The following is a 21327-nucleotide window of genomic DNA, read 5'->3' as shown; positions in this document are numbered from 1 at the left end:
TCATTCTTTAATTATGCTGACTGGTCCACATACAAAACAGGCTGCTGAAGTCCTGTCTGAGTTTCCTGCGATCCATACTTTGGCTAAGAAACACGTCCTAGAGTCTTTAAAGCTGGTAATCCACTCTCCTCAGCTTACACTTCTCCACATTTGCATCAAAGAACTAGGTCTAAGTCACCGGTACCAACAACAGGCAGCTTGTAGATTTCATATCAAGGATTGCAAAACAAGGGTAAGAGACTACACAATTAAATTAATGGTTTTCCTATATGGCTGTTGTGCATTGCATGGCGGACATTGTCAAGACTCCCTCCCACCACATACACAGACTGGCAACAGATGAAATCCCTCAAACCCATCCCCTGGTTCTGCCCTTGCAATCAACAGTAGCCTTGGAAGTGATTATTCAGGTCTATTCTGTCCTTGCAAAAGGAAAAAAAAATTCACCATACAGCTTAGTAATGTGAAGATTCCAGACCACAATACCAAACTGATGCTTGTCTGACAAATTTTGCCTGAGTATAAACAATCTTCCACTTTGGGCAAATTCTGGAGAGGTTGGGATATAAATCTTTTACATAAATAAGCAATTAAACTCTCTCCCCTGAAAAGAGAAAGCGTAAAGGCCAGCTACCTATTTTCCACATTAATACATACTAATATGTTTGATCTCGTTTAGTTGTCGTCCTTGCCCAAAGTTACATGAGATTGCACCACAGCATTCTATACCCAACCGCCTTGACAGTGTAGCTAAACGGGCCAGAATCAAAACTGTCATATTTCAGACTCCCATAAAACCTAATGGAGATTGGCTGAAATCACAAAAGATCCAAGACGAATATTTGATCATGTCCAACAATCCATTCCTATACTGGAATCAGGTTTACCTTTATACTGTTCATTGGCCTAGAGAAGAAGTAACAAGATGAGAAATTCCAGCATCATACTGGCAAGTGTCTGAGTTTCTTCTACTCACTGTGCCCTACTCTTCTGGATGTGTATTGACAGAAAGCACTGCTCTGGCAATAGTTGAAAGAGAAGTCTGATCGGATTGAGAAGGATAGCAAATTAGTAGGGAACATAGTTGTATGCAAATTTGGGTAAGTGAAGGAGTAAACGCACCCACTTATCATGAAGCTTTGACACATCACTCTGATGGCATTAAAAAAAAATCTTAAAATTTTATTCTAGTCACAAGACTCGCTGTTCACAACAAATACATCATGTTCAGCCAGTTCCTATACCTAGGCCATGAAGCAATCGGTTTTTTGCTTCACCTTCAAGGCTGACACTCAGCACATTAGAAGGCATGTGAAGCAGATTTGCTGGTTTGCCCATAGTCAGAAAGTTTATACTTGTTTCCAAGGGAGTTGGGAGGGATTGTGACTGTGCTGCAACTTGGTTCCAGGAACAGAGGGCAGCCAGAACAGCATGCAAAGAAAGTATTAACCATTACACTTAATGGTTAACTATTAGAACATATCCACTTTGGTTGGGCAGAACAAATGAACCTATAGCGCTGTAAGCTAAGTAACAGACCCAGGCTATTTGCTTGAAAGTTTTAATTCAATGATGTGCGCGTACTTAATTTGTTCATCATTTGGGGGAAGGGAGGTTTAAGCCTTGAGAGCGATAAAAGGCAGAAGCCTATTCTGCTGGTGCTTAAGGGCTGATGCACCTTCTGCATGTGTCGACAAAAATGAGAGGAAACTGAATAAAGCTTAAAAGAACTTTCATACTAATTTACTTGGAAGGCTTAAACTAAGAAATGAAAGCTACAAATTAAAAGCACAAGCCAGAAATACCTGGAATTTTCTTTTGAAAATAAAGCTTTTTTTTATCATTCACAAGCACTAGTTTAAATGACTCAGTCCTAGTTATACGACTAACAAGCTTTAATGCAAACATCTCTCCCCTCCCTTTGCATGTGCAACTCATTTCATATGGCTACATATGCAGAGAAAACTAAAAGTTCTTAAACGATTCAGCAGTTTCACAAGTTTAAACTAATACAAGATTATAATGCACTGATTTTTCCTAGCAAGAATATACCCTAAAACTACATTTCTTTAAAGAAGTTTAAGAAAAAAAAACTGAACTACACAAGAATTGAAAAATTAAAAGTTCCTTAATTATTTTTTTTAATTTCTGGTACCACTACCACAAATTTACAGGGCAATATACCTGATTGTATAAAGGAAAAGACAAAGCTACAACAACAAATTAAAAAAAGTCAGGAATGTACATCTAAACACTACATTGCATTAAATCAATAGCTGCACTCTTTGCAAACTGTGGCTATGACAGTCTTTAAGAAGGGTTTCCTGTTTAAGCTGCAGTAACTTTTCTGACTATGGTTCATCGCTCCTTCTGTGGCAGATTTTACAGTTCCTCTAATGCATTTGGGACGACTGTCTCAAAGTAACCTGCAGCTTTCCTGACAACTCCTCGCTCTCTCCTGCTAAGAACTGTAGCCTGTTGAATACACGATAAGAAAAGGATTACTCTCAATGAAATGTTGTGTAGTCTTCATATACAATATTTATTGGTAACATACCTACCCTCATTCTGCTACATATTTTAGAACCTTCTTCCGCCATAGCCACCACCACCACTTCCTCCTCCAGATCCATACCCACCTGCAAAACAGGAAAAGGAATATTTACTTCATCACAAGCAACAAGCACCGGGGCCCACACTCATTCTAATCAATTTGTATTTACCGCCATAGGGACTGCCTGAGCTTCGGCCACCAAAACTGCCACCTCCTTTCATGGGCCCATAGTTCGATGGCTGCTGGCCACTGTAATTGCCAAAGTCATTATAGTTTCCACTGCCACCATAGTTGCCTGAGGAGAACAGCATTGTTTTTAATTTCTCATTATCACTTATTTTCTTTGCAACTTTTCCATCATTTAGATTAGATACAAAAGCCATACTACAAACATCTCAGTCCACTACAATTTTTTCACAGCTCTGAATTCACTGCATACCCATAATGAACATTACTGGAGATAATAGACAGGATTAAGGCTGAACCCTACCAACTTTTCCACTGGCAAAAGTGAGAGAAGTAGCCCCTTTCTGATGGTCAAAAAAGCTGGGGATCATGGAATCCGTGTAGGCAAAAGCTACACGAGACAGGGGCTACAGTGAGGAAACTGGGCAAGGTTAAGCAATTAAAACAACATATTGTTCCATTACTGTTGGTTTCATTAATACTTAAGGATTCTAAGTATCACCAAGTTTAAAACTCCTGGAGAAAATGTGAACAAAACCATAACAGTTGAAAGCTTATCAAATAGTTCTCTACAAGACTTTTTTTGAGCAGGAAAGCAGTTCTGGCTGGCTTGGCGTCAGGGGGTGTAGCCCAATCTGCAAATGAGTTCCTGCTGGGGTTTTTCTACAAGAAAAGCCTTGTGTGAAATAATGGTGATGTCAGGGAGTGTGGCCTAATATGCAAATGAGTTCCTGCTGGGCTTTTTCTACAAAAAAAGCTTTGGTTGTTTATATAAAGCTTCCAACACAACCCACAAGTCTCCCATACTCCCCAGATCTGTGTCATGCACACAGACAGCTACACAGCAAAATGGTTCTTTCTATCTGCTCAAAAGAGAAAACCCAGAGAGGCAGGAAAGAGCTGCCAGCCCAATAGCTCCTCTGGAAGTTGCTCCAAGTAAAGCATATACTCTAGGGAAGATACACTAGATAGTATTATGATTTAAATAAAAGCTTGAATATTGTGCCCCAATTCTGGCCTAGAAAGCTATAACACCATTCCCATCATTAGATTTTTAGTAATAATAATAATATATTTTATTTATATCCCGCCCTCCCCGCTGAAGCAGGCTCAGGGCGGCTCACAACATGTAAAATTTATAATATAAAACATTTTCCAAAACAATATATGTAATTTACTAATTAAAACCATTATAATTAAAAACATAAAATTACAATAAAAATTAACATTTTCAGTGCTACACTCTAGATGTTCTCCTCGGTAGTTTATGATGGCCGAATATAGTGGATCAATCCACATTTAAGTGAAGGCCATTTGAAAAAGGCCATTGATCAAGACTTCGCAGGGCCTACACTTCATCCGGTAGTTGGTTCCACCAGTGCGGAGCTGCGACTGAGAAGGCCCTTTCACGTGTACTCTTCAGTTTGGCCTCCTTCAGCCCAGGGATTGTCAGCCGATTTTGTGTACCTGATCCCAGTACTCTCTGGGGCACATATGGGGAGAGACGGTCCCTACGGTAGGCAGGTCCTCAGCCATGTAGGCTTGCTACATGTTTGTATGGAAGTATATTATCAGCTCAATTCTAAGAGTAAAATAAGACAACCCTTAGACTTAGCCCAAAGAATGAAAACACATCAAAAGTATACTGCGATCCTGAGGGGTATGTATAGTTCATTTTAGGCCAAAAATGGTGCAACACTCTTTATGTCATGGAGCAATTCAATTAAGGTGGGAGAATGAGGACTTGAACCTTTGCCTGCCCTACTCAGTTTAGAATACAGAGTTATATGATGTAATTATATGTTATATGATATCTTACCACTGAAGTTTCCTCCTTCGTTGTAACCATCATAGCCGCCACCTCCCCCACCATATCCACTGCTTGGGCTTCCATAGCTTGGGCTTCCACCATAGCCTCCTCTGCCACCACCGTATCCAGGACCACCACCATAGCTCCCACCACCTTGAGACACATCAATTGAGATTGAGACTGTAAAATGTATGTCTGCAACAAAACACTTCATCATTTAGCCTTTTCCAAGTATCCATAAATCTGTAAAACTACATGCAGAAATCCAATAAAGACTGTGACTAGCATAATAGGTGCAGTACATCATAATGGGTTTCATAAAGTTGTAAAAAAGTCAAGAAACAGCTGAAGCTATTTGAGGACAAGCATAGCCACTTTATGCTGAACAAAATTAACAGAAATCATTCTGCACGTATAATTTTCATTTACACTTTGTGTCAAATGCATTTTCTAACTTAAGAATTGGTTCATATTAAGCATATATATATATCAACTTACTGAAAAATGACCATCTAATTGATTAAGTACTGTATTTGATGTGACCAACATTTTATATGTAGTGTTAGCTCAACAAGAGTTCATGCACTCCTTTCACCTAATTTGATATATATTCAGAAAACATGTGTATCAACCTCTAAGCATGCTAAATAAGCGGCCTAAAGATCTATTATCTTTTGGTTATGTATCCAGATCAAAGAAGCATTTGATCTGTATCTTGAGAGCAGTTAGTGTCAATTGTTTTATTTTTGGACACATGAAATGTATACAACTTCAGTTAATGTCTTAATTTCTCCATTGAGTTATCAGCTGTCCTTTTTTAACAATCATTTAAAGATCCATTTATCAGGCAGACTCAAAGAGCTATTGATGTTTGGAACAGCTTTCTGTCAATGTGCCTCTGGTTTCTCCTAAAGCGGCTTCAATCTAAGTGTCATTAGCATCAGTCTGCTTACCGTCGCCAAAGCCATTGTATCCATCACCACTCCCGTAACTTCCTCTGCTGCCACTGCCGCCACTGCCACCACCTCCACCACCATAGCTTCCTGAATCAGAACAAAATATTAAAGTACCGGAATAATTCAGAAATATATAATGACTTGCTTCTGAAGGGGTGCGGGGCTGAAACCCAACATGCATTTACCTCTGCCACCAAAACTTCCACCTCTACCACCAAAACCTCCACCACTGCCTCCAAAGTTTCCACGACCCATGAAGCTGCTTGAACTGCTTCCACGATCTAAAAAAATAAAACGTTTTCTCATAATAAATGAAAACTACAATCTTCACCACCAAAATAATTACATGGTGTGTAACAAACTTACTTCTCTGAGCAGTAGCAGTCTGCATTTCTTGCTTGGAGAGGGCTTTTTTGACTTCACAGTTATGTCCATTTATAGTGTGGTATTTCTGAACTAAAAACAAATTTCAAAAAGATCATCAGAAAGACACACGGCCTTTTAATAACCATGTACACAAGTTTATCCTAAAAAGCCTTTTTCTAAGTTGTATTACTATTTATATTCAATAGTAATTTTTAAATTTAATATTAAAAGCAACTCATATAAAAACAAAACAACAAAAGGTTTAATACACTGTATAAAACAAAAAGTAGCATCAGAAGCCAGCCAAATGATAGGAAAGTTTTGGAAAGTATCCACCTATTGGCAAAAGGAGAATTATTTCTGGGTCAGCCTCCAGGGGCAGAGGGTATGATGGCAGAAAGAGCCCTGTTCTACATCTCTGAAAGGCAGTGGTCATTTTGTAGAAAAAGAGGTGCTGGAGCTCACTAGCACAACTCATTTGTATATGCCACACACCCCGATATCACCAGAAGGTGTACTAAATTATATCAGCTCAACATCTACCTTAAAATGCTTCTTGAATTACAGGAAAAAAAGGAAAGGTCCCCTGTGCAAGCACCAGTCGTTTCCGACTCTGGGGTGACGTTGCTTTCACGTTTTCACGGCAGACTTTTTTACAGGGTGGTTTGCCATTGCCTTCCCCAGTCATCTATGCTTTCCCCCCAGCAAGCTGGGTACTCATTTTACCTACCTTGGAAGGATGGAAGGCTGAGTCAACCTCGAGCCGGCTACCTAAAAACCCACCTTCCACCAGGGATCGAACTCAGGTCGTGAACAGAGTTTAGGACTGCAGTACTGCAGATTTAACACTCTGCGCCACAGGGCTCTTCTCTTGAATTATAACTGTCATACTAAAACCTTACTCTCATCATACTTTTAAAGTTACTTTCTCCTATGTGATGAAGATTTCCATCTGTCTGACTTATTTGTTTTGGTTATTTTCCTATTTTTGGTGGGGGAAAATATCAGAAAGTTTGTAAAAAAAAAAATCTTAGGAATTTAGCAAAATTCTCACTGGGGGTTTGAACAGTGGAGCTCAGGAACAAGTATGTGGGGAAAGAAAGAAAGAGTACAATCAAATTTAAGAGGTTCCGGAGCTCCACTCCTGTGAGCTCCTGCCCAAGAGGCCTGCTGAAAGGTATATGAAGAAAGTAACTTCTTCAGATCCTGAGGAAGGAGAAATGGAAGAACATATAGGGAAAGATGCTCTCTTAAGTATGAGGGAACTAGACTACTTAGGGGTTTATAGTTAAGAAGCATCATGAACTGCAACCAAAATCAACCGGGAAGTCTTATTTCCACATTGAATTCCCTATTTAGGAACAGACTGCATCCAACAGGAGCATTCATTTAAAACATTTTATACTGTCTTCCCATACTATCAAGATGACTTAACTAACATGCATTTAATAGAGAATCCTAGAAACACTGCCAGAAAACAATCAAAGCAGAAACTGATCCTTCTAATGTTCTCTGACAAAGGAACATTTTGCATTCTTCCCAGAAATTCAAGAGAGATAACACTTTTTCAACAGTTTCTGGAAAGAGATTCCACAACATGAGTAACATTACAGTAAATTACCTACTTCTAGCCACCACCATTCCTGCCTGACATAATGACAGCCTAGCAACACCTGCTGCCCCATTGTTAACTAGCACATGAGCCTGTCCAGAGAAAGGTGGAACAACATTAAGAGTTGCATAATTCTGCACAAGAATGAAAGTATTACATACCTACAATTTTGTCCACTGTATCATGATCATCAAATGTCACAAAAGCAAACCCTCTTTTCTTTCCGCTCTGCCGGTCTTCCATTACTTCTATGGTTTCGATTTTGCCATATTTTTCAAAATATTCTCTTAAATTATATTCTTCCGTGTCTTCTTTAATCCCCCCAACAAATATTTTCTTCACTGTTAAGTGGGCACCGGGTTTCACAGAATCCTGTAAAATTCCAGGTTATCTTCATCAGACTTACAAAATAGTATGTTCAAAACCAATCAAGATCATTAATTTATAAAAATGGGAGCTTCACAATTCAGCAAATTTTAACTTACTTCTCTGGAAACTGCTCTCTTTGGTTCCACCACACGTCCATCAACCTTATGTGGTCGAGCTGCCATTGCAGCATCTACCTCCTCCACGCAAGAATAGGTCACAAAACCAAACCCGCGGGAACGTTTTGTCTGTGGGTCTCTCATCACCTATACCAAATGTACAACTTGAAATCAGAAACTGACAATGATCTAGATCTCCAAGTCTTTTAATGGAACAGAGTTCAAGGAAACTGTATCTGTGGGCTCCTCCTTGTTCCTGGAGCCCTCTAAGCCTTCTGAAGAGCTGCTGCTTCCCAGGAGAGGCATGGAATGTGGCACAGATTGCAGCACGGGCAACTGATGGTGGAGGGCAGAAACTATTGTTATTGAGTGAGATCTAGCTCCATGTGTGTAAGGTCACCCAGTGAGGGAATTTCTGCCTTGCCTCTTTCAAGCTGCAGCTCCCCTTCCCTCATGTCCTGTCTTCAAGGCATGCCCAAGGGTCTTCACGAGTAACTTTTTTTTGGGGGGGGGGGGGGGCGCTTAAGGGGATGTGGCAAAAATTTATTCTGGGAACACTGTGCCATTCATCACTCTTAATAAACAAGTCTGTCAAGTTTCAGAGCTGAACAGATTATTATTGTGATCACTTACCACACAGTCGGTGAGTGTGCCCCATGTTTCAAAGTGTTCCCTTAAACTATCGTCGGTAGTTTCAAAGCTCAGGCCTCCAATAAACAGCTTCCTCAACTGTTCTGGTTCCTTAGGATCCTGACCCTGAAACAAGGAAAGCACCAGTGTGCTGAATTAGATGCATATTATTGCTGTGAAGACAATTATTCATCTCTGTTCTCGTGCTATTGTCAAAAGCAGACTTTCCCCCCATCAGACACCTCAACAGGATAGAACAAAATCTAAACCCCTTATTTAAATTGACCTGTTTATGGCTTCAAAAATCAATGCATGACTAGTTAGAAACATACCAGATTCAATTTACTGTAGTTTTATCCCACATTTCTTTTTCTGAAGTAAAATTTGAGAAGAGCTAAAAGCAAGCCAAAAAGGTTTTCCACCTCCATCTTCCTTTCCTATGTAATGGTTGGCCACTGTTACAGTCTGAGGAAAGGGACCAAGTGGCAATTAGCTGGGGAGGCAGACGGAAGGAATCTTGTTCTCTTCCTCTGTCTTACCAAATGGCTGGCTACTGATGTGAGTATAGCTGCTATCCTAAGCATGCATACTTCCAAGTAAACGTGCGTTCAGAATTAGTCCTGGAAGTAATGTGTGGTGTATATCCCACTGTGTTGCTAGTGAGACAATGAGATGAGCCTCACACTATGCATAACATACTACCTGGAGGTAGGTCTTGCAGAGTTCAGCAAACCTTGCTTTTATGTAAAATGTGCATAGGATTGCAGCTGACTACTATTTTAGCTTTTTATGCTTTTGGCCTAGTTCATCAAGTTCCCTCCCCCATTAAAGATGCCATTTCTATTAGTTGTTTAGGCTGAAAAGCAAAAGAAAAAAAAATGGTTTTTATTTCAGTGGACCCAAGTTATTTATATTTAAGGAACTGATTAAATAAATAGCCATTGAATTATTCTGAGTTTCAAAGAGTTGATAAAATTAGCATGGAATGATTAATCACTGTCAAATCTAAGGTGGACTTTTATCCTTTTCTAGTTACTGAATGTTACTAATTATTTTATTTATAAGAAAAAGTGATTTCAGAACAAGTGACAAAACCCAACCTATATAATCTATAAACTGAAATAATTCCTGGAAATATATATTTTTTAAAAGTTCACTTTTCTCTCAGTAGTCATGTTTAGTTTAGTGGTGTGTTTGCAATCTCTCTCCTTTAAGGAAGTCAGATAGTGTAAGGATTCCCCAAGAGCAACCACATTTTAACATCCCATGGACATTTTTTCATTATGACTCTTTGGAAACACTGTAGTTTTCCAAATTAAACTTGCACCACAAATGCACTCAGCTTGGAGATTCTAAAATTGATACTTAAGAATTTAAAAAAGAATGTAAACAGGGTTCCAGAACTGCAAGAGGAGATAGCAGCCATTCCACAGAGAAACCTATAAGTTGTCAAAAGCCAAGCACAATGGCCTTTCTGCAATCACATTTTATAGACCGCCTCATTATTCCTTACTATTGTTAAAGCAAAAATAAAACCTAGATTACATTGTTGGAACATCAAAAGCCCACTTCACCTACACATTTCCAAGAACTTTTACTATTCTCTATCAGTGATTTTACTGCAATTATTTTGACATACTAGGAGCTTCATAGTAATATACTGATAATGAGCCAGCATGGCATATTTATTTACTTACTTTGTAGCCTGCCTTTCTTGCTGAGACTCAAGGCAGATTACAGCACAGTAGTCATTGTGTCTAGACTAGGATCTAGGTTCAAATCCCTACTATGCCATGGAAGACCTTGGGCTGGGAGGCTGCCTTTCTTGCTAAAAGACTTTGGCTAGTCACAATCTCAGACTAACTTACCTCACAGGGTTGTTGTGAGGACAAAATGGAGACAGGGAGAATGTTATAAGCCACTCTGGGGCCTCACTGGAGTGAACGTGGGGTACAGATGCCAAAAGGAGCAGAATTCTAATCACCTATACTGAAACATTTCCATACAGGACCACGTGTCATAACCAGCCTACTTAGAAATGGCAGCTACCTCTCCCTTATTGTTCCTCCCTCCCTCAAACAGGGTTTATTCAGTGCCTAACCATTCACTGATCTGTAGTGAATTGTTGATTGACCTTGCCCTGCTGCAACAGGCAGTGATCCCTTACAACTCTACAATTCTATAGCACTAAGCCTATAATCATTTTAGAAATGACATGTCACAGGGTACAAGTTATTCAGGTTAATTCAATGATATACAAAACAGTGATTACCAGGAACACTGTATTTAGCCATTTATATTTGAGAATTAGACATTTTATGAGTGGGATGTCTAGGTTCAGGATCTAAGCACATGTGGGCTGCTGAAAATTCCTTCCGGTGTTTGGAAAGTCACGGTTCTGCACTAGTTTATGCTTCATTATTTGACAGTTGCATCATAGTTCAAGAAAATGAAGTTGATTCTCAGAAGTCTCTTTGTTGCTAAACATCTCTAAAATGTTTTATAATTAAAAAATATCCAGAATGCTAGCTCATTCACAGCAGCATTTTGCATAGGTGTCAGTGAGCAAAATAAAATCTGGGTTGTCTCACTTCAGACTAGAGATGAGGGCTCACATGGTTGCATGCTCCTTCGCATCCATACATTTCTCCACATAGGAAGCCAGGTGCACCAGGGTGAAAAGTTATGATTTTTTCTAGCCTTCTAACTATGCAATGTTTTTGTGTGGAAGGACAGTCATGAGAGTTCCTACCTACAGTTCACAGTGGTACAGACCCTTGCACCTGTATCGCCTCAAGCAAGGAAGTTACATTCAACAGGAAATCATCACTGCCCAGTAAAACATGCAGATCAGAGTGTCATTTTTGCCTTGCTCTTGAATTTAACACAGTACATTTTAACCTACCTTTAACTATTATCTCTAAGGTAAAGTGCCTTCGACAACATATTGCCTTCTAAAGTGTTTGATCACTACCGATCTTAAATTTCACCAATTAAAGGAACACAACTTATGCAGAAGCAGCTTTAGTTATCCCAGACTAGTGTGGGGAATGAAAAGCAGAAAACAGCCGAAGTAGAAGAAAATAATGTAATGTGTGTTTTCAGCCACACATGGAACAACCAGAGCAGCAGATAGCGTGTACCTAGGCAAGAATTTTGTGTAAGAAAACTAGAAAAATAAAATATTCCACCTGTGAAGATCTTCTTCCCCTCCTCTTGTAATCTTCAGCCTCTCTCTCCTCTTTACACGCCATTTTGGGAGAGTGTTCTGACTCAGTTGCTCCTTTTAACCTAGGTAACAAGTAGTACGAGTAATTTACCCGTCTCTGAAAGTCTTTTTCTTACTCTCATACAAAATAAAAAGGCACTAATTTTTGTGGAGCAAATATAAGGAGCCACCTTAGTTTAAGGGGTGGCACTGTATGAGACAATAAAACAAAAAAGGAGCAGCTTTGTCTTCAGGTCACTTTTTGAAAGATGGAATTCAAGATCTGTGGACTAACTTGCAAGCAACAGCTAGCAAGAAAGACATCATCTGAATAGACCAGATGTAGTCTCATAGTATCACTATCTTTTTTAAAAATGACAGTTTAACTATGGCAGTACATATTGTAGGCCTGTAGACATAAATATATTTATTGCTGTCTGCTACAAAAATCATACCAAACTGCTAGCTTTATTTTAAAAAGTGTAGACCATCCAACATTTGAATAAAGTTGTCTCTACACTTCAATCTAGGACAGTTGTGCTGTCTTAATATATTTATTCTCACTAATCATGTAGGTGATAGGAGCAAAGCTCAGCTGGGAGAGGTAGAGAAAGAGAATGCAAGCCTTGAAACAATGCACAAAAGCAAGCCCCAACAGATCCCACATGGTTGATTATAGCCAGAATGTCCCAATTAGAACCTCAGGCCACTAATGGAATGGAAGAGTACTAAGTTCTAGTTGCTTTCTGTTGGGCAAAATGCACTTGCTAATGCTTAAAGAACTGGATAATGTTCAAATTTTTAAAACACAGCTTCTAGGTTTCATATGCAAAGTTACAGTACGTACTTTCTAGTGCTTCTGATCTGATACCATCTTACTTTACTTTGTATGACATTTAGGAAATTTTTATTAAAATATTTTCTCTGGCACACCATTTAAGTTAGTTTCTAATGAGTTACTTATTGTATATGCACACAGGGGTTCCAATAAGAGGTAACATAGCTTTTGTGTTTCGGTTTTACTTAATTCTAGCAACTTTTTATCAAGATAACCTAATACACTATAGCAAATCACACATTCCTCCATGCAAACACTTTAAAGGAGCATGACTGGAAAAACTGTGCTACTTTTTATGTCTAGTTATTCAAACAGGTTTCATTTAACATAAGTGAGTTCACATTTGGAAAGATTTGGGATGGTAAAATATGCAGTACTGAATCCTAAAAATCATTTATAAAAGTCCTATTGATTTATATTTCATATCAGGATTTAACATAGGATTTAAGTCAAATACTACTTTACAGTGGTTACTCTCTCAAAAAGGCATGCCCCTAAGAAAACATGCATAGGATCAGCCTGTGGTGATACTTATTTGCAAATAAGTTTCACTAATCAGTGGGACTTGATACTAAGTTATGTTCAGGATTCAGATACCCAAAATTTAAACATTCCAGAGAAGACAAAGCATCAAAATATCATATTATCAGTGGAGGACCTGGTTCCTTGCATGTAAAGTGACTTTGGCATCCAGGAACTAAACTCAGGGGGAAAAAAAGGCACAAATAAAGCATGTAATATGTACGTGAATATCAAAATCCCTGACTAAAAACTATCAAGAAAAGTCCAAATGATTCCCTCTGTTTGGAAACTTGGTGCCACAGGCAAATGTAAACATCTCAGGACATCCAAACTTGATGAATCCACATAAGGACCACTGCATATATGGAATGTAGTTAATTTTAGCCCCAGGGCAACTACCTAGAGACTAGATTGTTGTAATACATTGAAAGGGCAACTAACTCATTATCCAATCAAAATCATGTTTACTCAGAAGCCTCAATGAATGCTGTGGGTTAGTCCCAAAGTAAGTGCACAATTTCTAATTATGATTTAAGACGGGGGGGGGGGGGGCGGGAGGGGCGGAGAGGGAGGGATTCTGGCCTCTTTCTTTCCCACCATCTGTGTTTTATAAACCATCAGGAAATGTTAAACGCTTTGATATAGAGATTGAGGTGATTTTAAAAAATGGTGTGAAAAGTCTAAAGCAGGGGTGTCAAACACACAGTTTGGGGGCCCTATCAGGCCCCCAAGCAACTGGCTGCCATCTGCTTCCTTCCTTAGTTGCACAGGAGTTACAGAACAAAACCTCCATTTTCTCCATTGGCTGAGGATCCTCCCTTGGGGAGGAATAGCTTGCTTTGCCAGGCTCTCTCAATCGCACAGCAGAGCTATTGAGCCAAGCCTCTCTTCTACTGACTGAGGCTCCCCCCCCCAAGGAAGGAGCCAGAACTTCCTTTGCCGAGTTCCCTGGATCCCATGGGAGAAATACAAAGAAAGCATCTAAAACCAATGCATGCTAAAGTTTTAAGTTTTTTAAAAAATGTATATTTGTGTTTGTGTTCTTTATAAAATTTGTATCTCTGCTACCTAATCTTAAATAGGTACACACATGGCCTGGCCCAACCTAACATGGCCGGCCCAACAACGTCTCATTTATGTCAGATCAGATCAGGCCCTCATAACAAATGAGTTCGACACCCTTGAACTAGATTGTTGCTTTTTTAAATACGCTGAAAGGGCGTCTAACTCACTGTCCAATCAAAAGCATGTTTACTTGGTGGCCTCACTGAATGCTGTGGGTTAGTCCCAAAGTGCACAATTTCTAATTATGGTTTAAGATCTGAGGGGAAAAACGAAACAAAACCTTGGCCTCTTTCTTTCCCACCATCTGTGTTTTATAAGCACCATCAAGAAATGTTAAACGCTTTGATACAGAGATCGAGGTGATTTTTTAAAAATGGTGTGCAAGCTGTAAAGTATTCTGCCCTCTGAAATTTACGAGGTGAACGTGCTGCTGGGGGGGGGGGGGAGAAGAGGCGCGTTAGTTCAAAAGGAGGGGGGCCGATAATAATGGTCTTTCCGCCTTCCAAGAAGACACGCCAAGCCCGCCTTCTCCACTGCGGCTGCTCTCCCTACAGCTCAGCCTCTTTCGCTACGCAGGGGCACAATGGCGGCGAGGACCAGCCTAGCTTCCTTCGCCGCCAAGCGCGCCATTTCACAAAAGCCGTTGGCTGCAGCAACGCTCGGAGAGCGAGCGCAAAAAAAAGGGGGGGGGAGAGAACAGAGCCAGCCAATCACCCACCCTCTCACGAGCCCCCCCCCGCGCTTCACCCCCCCCCCCATCTCCCTCCCGCCAACCGCAGGACCCGCGGGCGGCCGGCCTCTCCTACCGCGCGGCGCTAACCGTTACCTCCATTTTGTGACTTGAGTTTTGCCTCCTTCAGCCTCAATATGGAGCCGAGAGGAAGAGGGAAGGCGGGGCCGGGTCACAGGAAATCAGGACACGTGAGAGGAAGGCGGGACCAACTGGAAACCGCGGCAGCGGAGGCGCGGGGTGGGGAAAGAGCAAGAATGACGAACAGCTTGAAAAGATGAGGCAGGCAGGTAGGCGCGTGCGCATGAGAGGTTTCTTGCGCGCGCGCTGCCGTTGCTAGCAGGGAGCTTGTAGAGGCCTTGTTCTGTGGGATCTCCCCTCTCCCCCTTTGCTTTCCTTTAGATTTGGAAGAGGGAGGGGAGGGTTGATAAATAAATAAATAATCACATGGAATGCATTTTTGCTCTCTGGGACGAAGGCAAAAACGCATTCCAAGTGAATATTTATTTATTATTTTAGTTGATTTATAGCCCGCCCTCCCAAATGGGCTCTGAGCGGGTAACAACAATCAGTAATACAAGCTTAAAATCAGATCCACATAATACCTTTTATTAGAACCAATGACCCATAACAGTGTGCAAGGTTTTGAGTCCCACAGAATAATAATAAATAAACTTTGGATTTGGAAAAGGGTGGGGAGGGCCTTCGTCCCAGAAAGCAAAAATGCATTCCATGTGATTATTTATTTATTTAAGTTTATTTATAGCCTGCTCATTCGCAAATGGGCTCTGAGTGGGTAACAACAATCAGTAATACAAACTTAAAATCAGATTCACATAATACCTTTTATTAGAACCAGTGACACATAACATTGTGCAAGGTTTTGAGTCCCACAGACTAATAACAAATTAAATATTTTAAGCAGTGGGTATTCTGGCAGCCAAAGGATTATGGTGTGGAGTTGCTGTAGGCCACCCCTGATCAAAAGCAAGAGGCAAAAAAGCTCACCTTGAATCAGGGCTGTTTTGCTGGGGAATGAGGTGCTGGAACTCTCAGGAGGGAAATGGAGAAAGAAACGGGTGTCCCTCATGAACTTTTAAGCATTTTTTTTTTTGAGAATTTTGTTTCCACAAAGAGGTTCTGAAACTCCATTCCACTGTGTTCCCTCAGGAAAAAAGACCTGCCTTGAATCAAACTTTTTTAGACTTAAAGGCACCACTGGACTCTTAACTTAAGTCCCTCAATGTTTATGAGTGCAAAGTGACATCACGTGACGTTACAGTTGACTTACAGTGACCCTGTAGGGTTTTCGAGGCAAGGAGCTAATGGGTTTACCATTGCTTACCTCAACCTGGAGGCACAGGAATTCTGTGGCCTCCCATTCAAATACTAACCAGGGCCAAACCTGTTGTAACAGCTAAGATCTGACAAGATCAGGTCATTGCTCTCAATGTTTATCTTCTTATCCAGGGAGAGTCTCTTTGGAAAAGCAAGTTGTAGAAGTCGTTTGAAAATCTTTGAGCTCAGGAACAAAATAACAATGTCATAAGCTATATATATAGTCAATTAAAGCCATATTTTGTAACTGAAAAAAATTCAAGTCCTGTGCACCTTTCAGACCAACAAAGTTTTATTCAAACTATAGGCTTTCGTGGGTTTTCATGTTCACACGCTTTTGTTCGTTCCATTTGCTTCACATATGTCAGGTTCCTCTGCTGAATTCAGGTATTATACAAGTAGATAAGCTGTTTTCAACCTTGTCCAAAGGCAAAAACCAAAAACACAGTCCTAAGCTCTGCTCAGTCCTATTGCAGTCCTAAGCTCTGCTCCTGACCTGAGTTCGATGCCCAGCGGAAGCTGGGTTTTCAGGTAGCCGTTTTGAGCTTGACTCAGCCTTCCATCTTTCTTTTTTTTGCGTATAAACAATTTTTATTAGTAACATATGGTAGTAGAACTATATCTACAACTTATAAAAAGCTTAAGATAAAAAAACAACAACATCATTCTACCCCACATCTTTCTGAGGTTGGTCAAATGAGTACCCAGCTTGCTGGGTGGATAAGTGTAGATGACTGGGGAAGGCAATGGCAAACCACCCCATAAAAAAATCTGCCATGAAAACATTGTGAAAGCAACGTCACCCCAGAGTTGGAAACGACTGGTGCTAACACAGGGGACCTTTCCTTTCCTTACGGTCCGTTATGCAGGGGCAACGTACTGCAGAGAATCTAAGCAGTCAAGTCTTTAAACCTGACTTCGGATTTGTGTGCCTGCAGTATGCAGCGTTCTTTTTTTCTCTGGTGTATTTATTCTATAAGCTTGTGTATTTATTCTGCAGCTACAACAACAACAACAACAATTGCAGTTTTTCTTAATTGGGGCAGGAAGGTCACGTGATGTGTGGGAGGTGGCATCCAAAGGATTTTTAAAAAAATTATTGCAGCCGTGCATTAGTGTCAAGTGAATGTCTCCCATTTAAATCCTCATGGTTCAGTTCCTTGAATGAAAGGGAACAGAAAGGAATGCAGGTAAAGTTTTTAAAAATCCTGCAATTGACCAATCTAATTTGGAAACTGACTAGAGCATCTGCAAAGCTCCCTTTCTTGTCAAGTTCTAGTGGATTCTCTGTTATGTTATCAGCCACTATGAAAAATGGAAAAGAGTCACCACCCTCTGTCATTCCCCATGTGACTAGATGCTAGTCTTTCCCTTCCCTCCCTCTTCTCTTTACAGAGCTTGCAAAGTGTCTTCTGGGAGGCCTGCCAGAGAAGCATGTTTCCCCCCTGTATTTTTCCCCACAGCAATCCAAGACTAGCAAAAGCATCATTTTGTTAGACTCATGCCACATGTTTTTTTGTTTTTTAAAAAAACTTAAAATGTAAAGCAGTGAGGCACCATTTTAATGTTAGGCTTCTGGAGATTGGCAAAGTGGTTCCCCTCCCAAATTTTGCTTACTAAAGCATGAAAGGGAAAACTGTTTTCAAAGCTTTAGGCTTCCCATCCCAGTCACTCTCTCTTTCTTTACATCTCATGTCAATTTCATTCTGTGCGGACGATTCCCCTTTTGTTTATATTTAGTACTGAAATCCTTCTCTCTCTTTTTTGCACTGGGGACCAGGGCCAGATTAACAATTAGGCCAAGTAGGCACTGGCCCATGGGCCCCCATGCCTTTAGGGGCCCCAGGCTGGCTCCCCCCTCCCAGTTTCTCCCCTGCTTGCAGCCCTCGGAGCCTGCACACACAGCCAGCAACTGAGCCACTCTTTGTCCAATTTGTCTGGTGAGGCTGTTGCTTGCGTTGTTGCCAAGTTTGCTCTCTCTGCCTCTCCCCCACAGCTTTGTCAAAGGGGCTGCAGCAGGGTTGACCAACACCGGGGCAGGTGCTCCAATTCTGAGATAATTTGCGAAGCCCCCCCCCCACCTGAGATTTTGACTGCCTAGAGGCCTCCACAGGATTTAATCAGGCACTTCTGAGGACGTTGCTGTTTGCCTCTTCCCATCTCCTTTTCAAGTAAATACCAGCAGGGAACTAAACCTCTGCAGCTCCTTTTAAACTCCCCCCCCCAAAAAAATATTTTTATTCAGCGATCTGAGACTACCAAAATCTCATTTTGCTAGACTCATCTCACTTGTAAAAAAAAAAATTAAATGACAGAAAAAATAAGCAATAGTGGAGCTTGTACACCTATGAAGGGAGGAGGATGGTGGATGATGCAGAGTCAGAGGAACAACCTTGATGTAGGCAGTGGAGTAGCCTCCAAGGGGCAGGGAAAAGGGGGGAATCTGAAGGAATCTGTACACTTTTTAATTATCTTCAGCTTTGGAAGCAAAGCAAAGGGAAAACCGTCACAAAAGCACTCTCAGAAACACAGAGATACAGTGACTGGAAAGTGAACTGAGTGCTGAAGTGATGAAAATCAATGCAGAATGAAACACACACGTGTGTGTGATGAAAACAAGGGGAAATGCAGAACAACAAAACCCAATGGACATGTGCAGAGAAAGTGAGGGAAAACACTCATGCCTAAAAGACCTTTGTCTATTATAGTGGAGAGGGGAAAAAGTTGGATTCACATTTTTTAAAAAAACAGTTCCTTCAAATACTGGCAGTCTAGGGATGATCTCTCTCCATTATTCCATTACCCACCTATTGCACTCCCCACACTGAGAAACTTGACTATATAACAAGCAAGCACTCATTCTTCAGATGATATTTCCCCCCTGTGAGCCATGAATCTCTGCTCTTGGAGCGTATGTTTATCTCATTTTCACTTCTGCTAAGTTATCCACCCATCCCTTTTACGCCATCCTCTAGGGAGCCCAGGGTGGTATAAATGTACCTTTCCCTTCATTTTGCGCTCACTGGGTTATGAGATAGGTTAGCCTGAGAGAGAGTGACTGGCCCAGAGTATCCAGTGAGCTTCAGGAATGAGGACCTGAACCCTAGTCTGATACTATGATGTTTGTGCAGGTTTGGACGTGATACCAGGGCAAAATAAATGTGTGTACACTAGTAGCTAGATCGTACCAGGGAGGAAAAGGGAAGGGAGAGTAGGCCCTTTGACCATCAGAAAGCCTACACTGGGGATGCTTGGATCTAAAGACATGTGGAATGAGGGTTGTGGTTAACAGAATCCAACCCTAGACTTGGCATTTGATCAAATCACCCTCTCCCCCCCCCCCCAATGATCAATCAACTATTCTTAACTAATAGACAAAGCATTCATTTATCCAAAGAGGAGAAAAAATGGAGATAATTAATGAAAAAAGCAAAAATTAATGTCTTCTGGTAGTCTACAGTCTTTATTCACAGATTATAGTCAAATATACTCTTATCACAGTAGGAAATGCAGTGGACTAGAAATGTAATTGTCCTGTAACCCTTGCTATGGTGCACTTTGTGACCTTTGTAGGGTTAACATCCTTTGTTTACAAAAAATTGACACCTTTAAAAGGGATGTAAAGGCAAGGTGCTCCTGTCCATGTAGATACTCTGTTGCGAATAGAATGCTTTGTCATCTGATTGGAAACTGAGGGATCTGGAACTCTGTGCCTTTGCCTATTATGGTCTGTAGCGTCCCTGATGCATTGCCTGACGTATGACCTCAGGGTGGCATCTGCGGTTCCTCTGAAATAGCAGTTGTGATGGTGGGAACCATAGAGTTTAGGAGAAACAGAAGTGCTAGAGTGATACTACATCCATGCTGAACTTGCTCCCTTTCCCAGTCTCTATCCAGGCTGCTTATGCAGTAGGCCTGGAGTTCTCCTAGGACTATAGCTGTTCTTCAGAAATCAGTTCTCCTGCAGAATTGGAAAGTGGACTCTATAGTATCACATCCCCACTGAACTGTCTCCTTACGCCAAACTCTGTCCTTGCCAGGCACAACCCCCAATTCTCCAGGAATGTCCCAAGTCACAGTTGGCAACCCTAAAGAAGATAAGCAATAATTCAGCAAAGAAGACCACTTGGGCTGGCTGGTACATCTGCATGACATTTGATACAAGATTTCAGTCTTGTGGAATGCATCCCAGAAAAACCAACTACTTGGTCCTCTTATTAAGAAGCAGAGTCATATGCAACACCACACACTGCATTCATTTGCATTCACAATGCAATGCCTTTAACAGCACATGCATGTATATTATAGTACAAAAAATGCAGCTAACCACCGACAAATAAAATTCTGCTCATAACCAGTGTGTTTCTCCTGAATCTTGTGTTTAGAGATGGTTGCAAGTTAGGCAAGGGAGAAGGCGGACATTTTACAGAGAGAATTGGAGGGCAGGTGGTGCCTACTTCTAAATGAGGACTTCTGCAGGGAAGCAGAGCAAGGAATGCTGCCGTTGCTATCAAAGGACAGCTAGGCTTGCACAAGAGGGTTTGAATGCCAGACTCCAGGTGGAACCTGAGATTTCCCCCAGAATTACAGAGATCAGTTTCCTTGGAGAAAGTGGATGCCTTAGAGGGTGGACTTTATGGCATTGTACCCCACAGAGGTCTCTGTCCTTCCCAGGATCAATTCTCAAATCTCTAGTAGCTTCCCAACCTAGATCTAGCAAGTAACTCTACCCCCCGCTGGATCTGGGCACCCTAACAGGAGCATTCTTAGACATGTACCACAAGTGAAAATGGAAGACCACCTTTCAGAATGCTCAAACCATACTGAAAAATTAATTCGGAGAAGGAAGCAGTATAGTATGGGAAGGCCAGTGAAATATGATTTCTGTTTTTATTTTATTTTGGTTTTGTTCCTTGTTTATTGCTGAGCATAAGGATTTTCCTTCTAAAACACGGGCAGGTGTTTTTTTATCATGAAGTAAATATTGCCAGCTGTTATAGGGAATTGCCAGGTTAACATCTGCTAGC

General features: G+C 40.9%; 1 protein-coding gene across 3 annotated transcripts; it reads right to left on the bottom strand.

Moving 5' to 3' along the window:
• Window positions 1-1161: 1161 nt before the first annotated feature.
• HNRNPA3 (heterogeneous nuclear ribonucleoprotein A3) lies at window positions 1162-15215 on the bottom strand. Of its 3 annotated transcripts, XM_060257281.1 has the most exons (12): window positions 15059-15215; window positions 11791-11890; window positions 8603-8725; window positions 7970-8116; window positions 7646-7856; window positions 5873-5962; window positions 5692-5787; window positions 5504-5593; window positions 4560-4703; window positions 2724-2849; window positions 2562-2639; window positions 1162-2475 (listed from the first exon to the last, which is right to left on the bottom strand). In XM_060257281.1, exons 2-11 carry the CDS (start codon window positions 11851-11853, stop codon window positions 2581-2583), a joined length of 1149 nt encoding a protein of 382 aa, XP_060113264.1. In that variant the 5' UTR covers window positions 11854-11890; window positions 15059-15215; the 3' UTR covers window positions 1162-2475; window positions 2562-2580. The 3 variants fall into 3 exon arrangements, with proteins under 3 accessions (XP_060113264.1, XP_060113263.1, XP_060113265.1); XM_060257280.1 differs by having other exon boundaries at window positions 1162-2639; XM_060257282.1 differs by lacking the exons at window positions 5504-5593; window positions 15059-15215 and having other exon boundaries at window positions 4560-4658.
• Between the last annotated feature and the right edge of the window lie 6112 nt (window positions 15216-21327).

Source organism: Heteronotia binoei, chromosome 16 (assembly GCF_032191835.1).
Source record: "Heteronotia binoei isolate CCM8104 ecotype False Entrance Well chromosome 16, APGP_CSIRO_Hbin_v1, whole genome shotgun sequence".
Taxonomy (NCBI): domain Eukaryota; kingdom Metazoa; phylum Chordata; class Lepidosauria; order Squamata; family Gekkonidae; genus Heteronotia; species Heteronotia binoei.
The sequence above is the reverse complement of the archived record's forward strand: the minus strand, read 5'-3'. Positions and strand labels throughout refer to the sequence as shown.

Excerpts from the sequence above, each read along its gene's own strand:
- HNRNPA3 (XM_060257280.1), bottom strand. The coding sequence starts at position 11,853 with ATGGCGTGTAAAGAGGAGAGAGAGGCTGAAGATTACAAGAGGAGGGGA. Across the intron at positions 5,963-7,645 it reads TACAGTGGACAAAATTGTAG|TTCAGAAATACCACACTATA; the intron begins GTATGTAATACT and ends ATTTGTTTTTAG. Across the intron at positions 5,788-5,872 it reads GACTGCTACTGCTCAGAGAA|ATCGTGGAAGCAGTTCAAGC; the intron begins GTAAGTTTGTTA and ends TTATTTTTTTAG.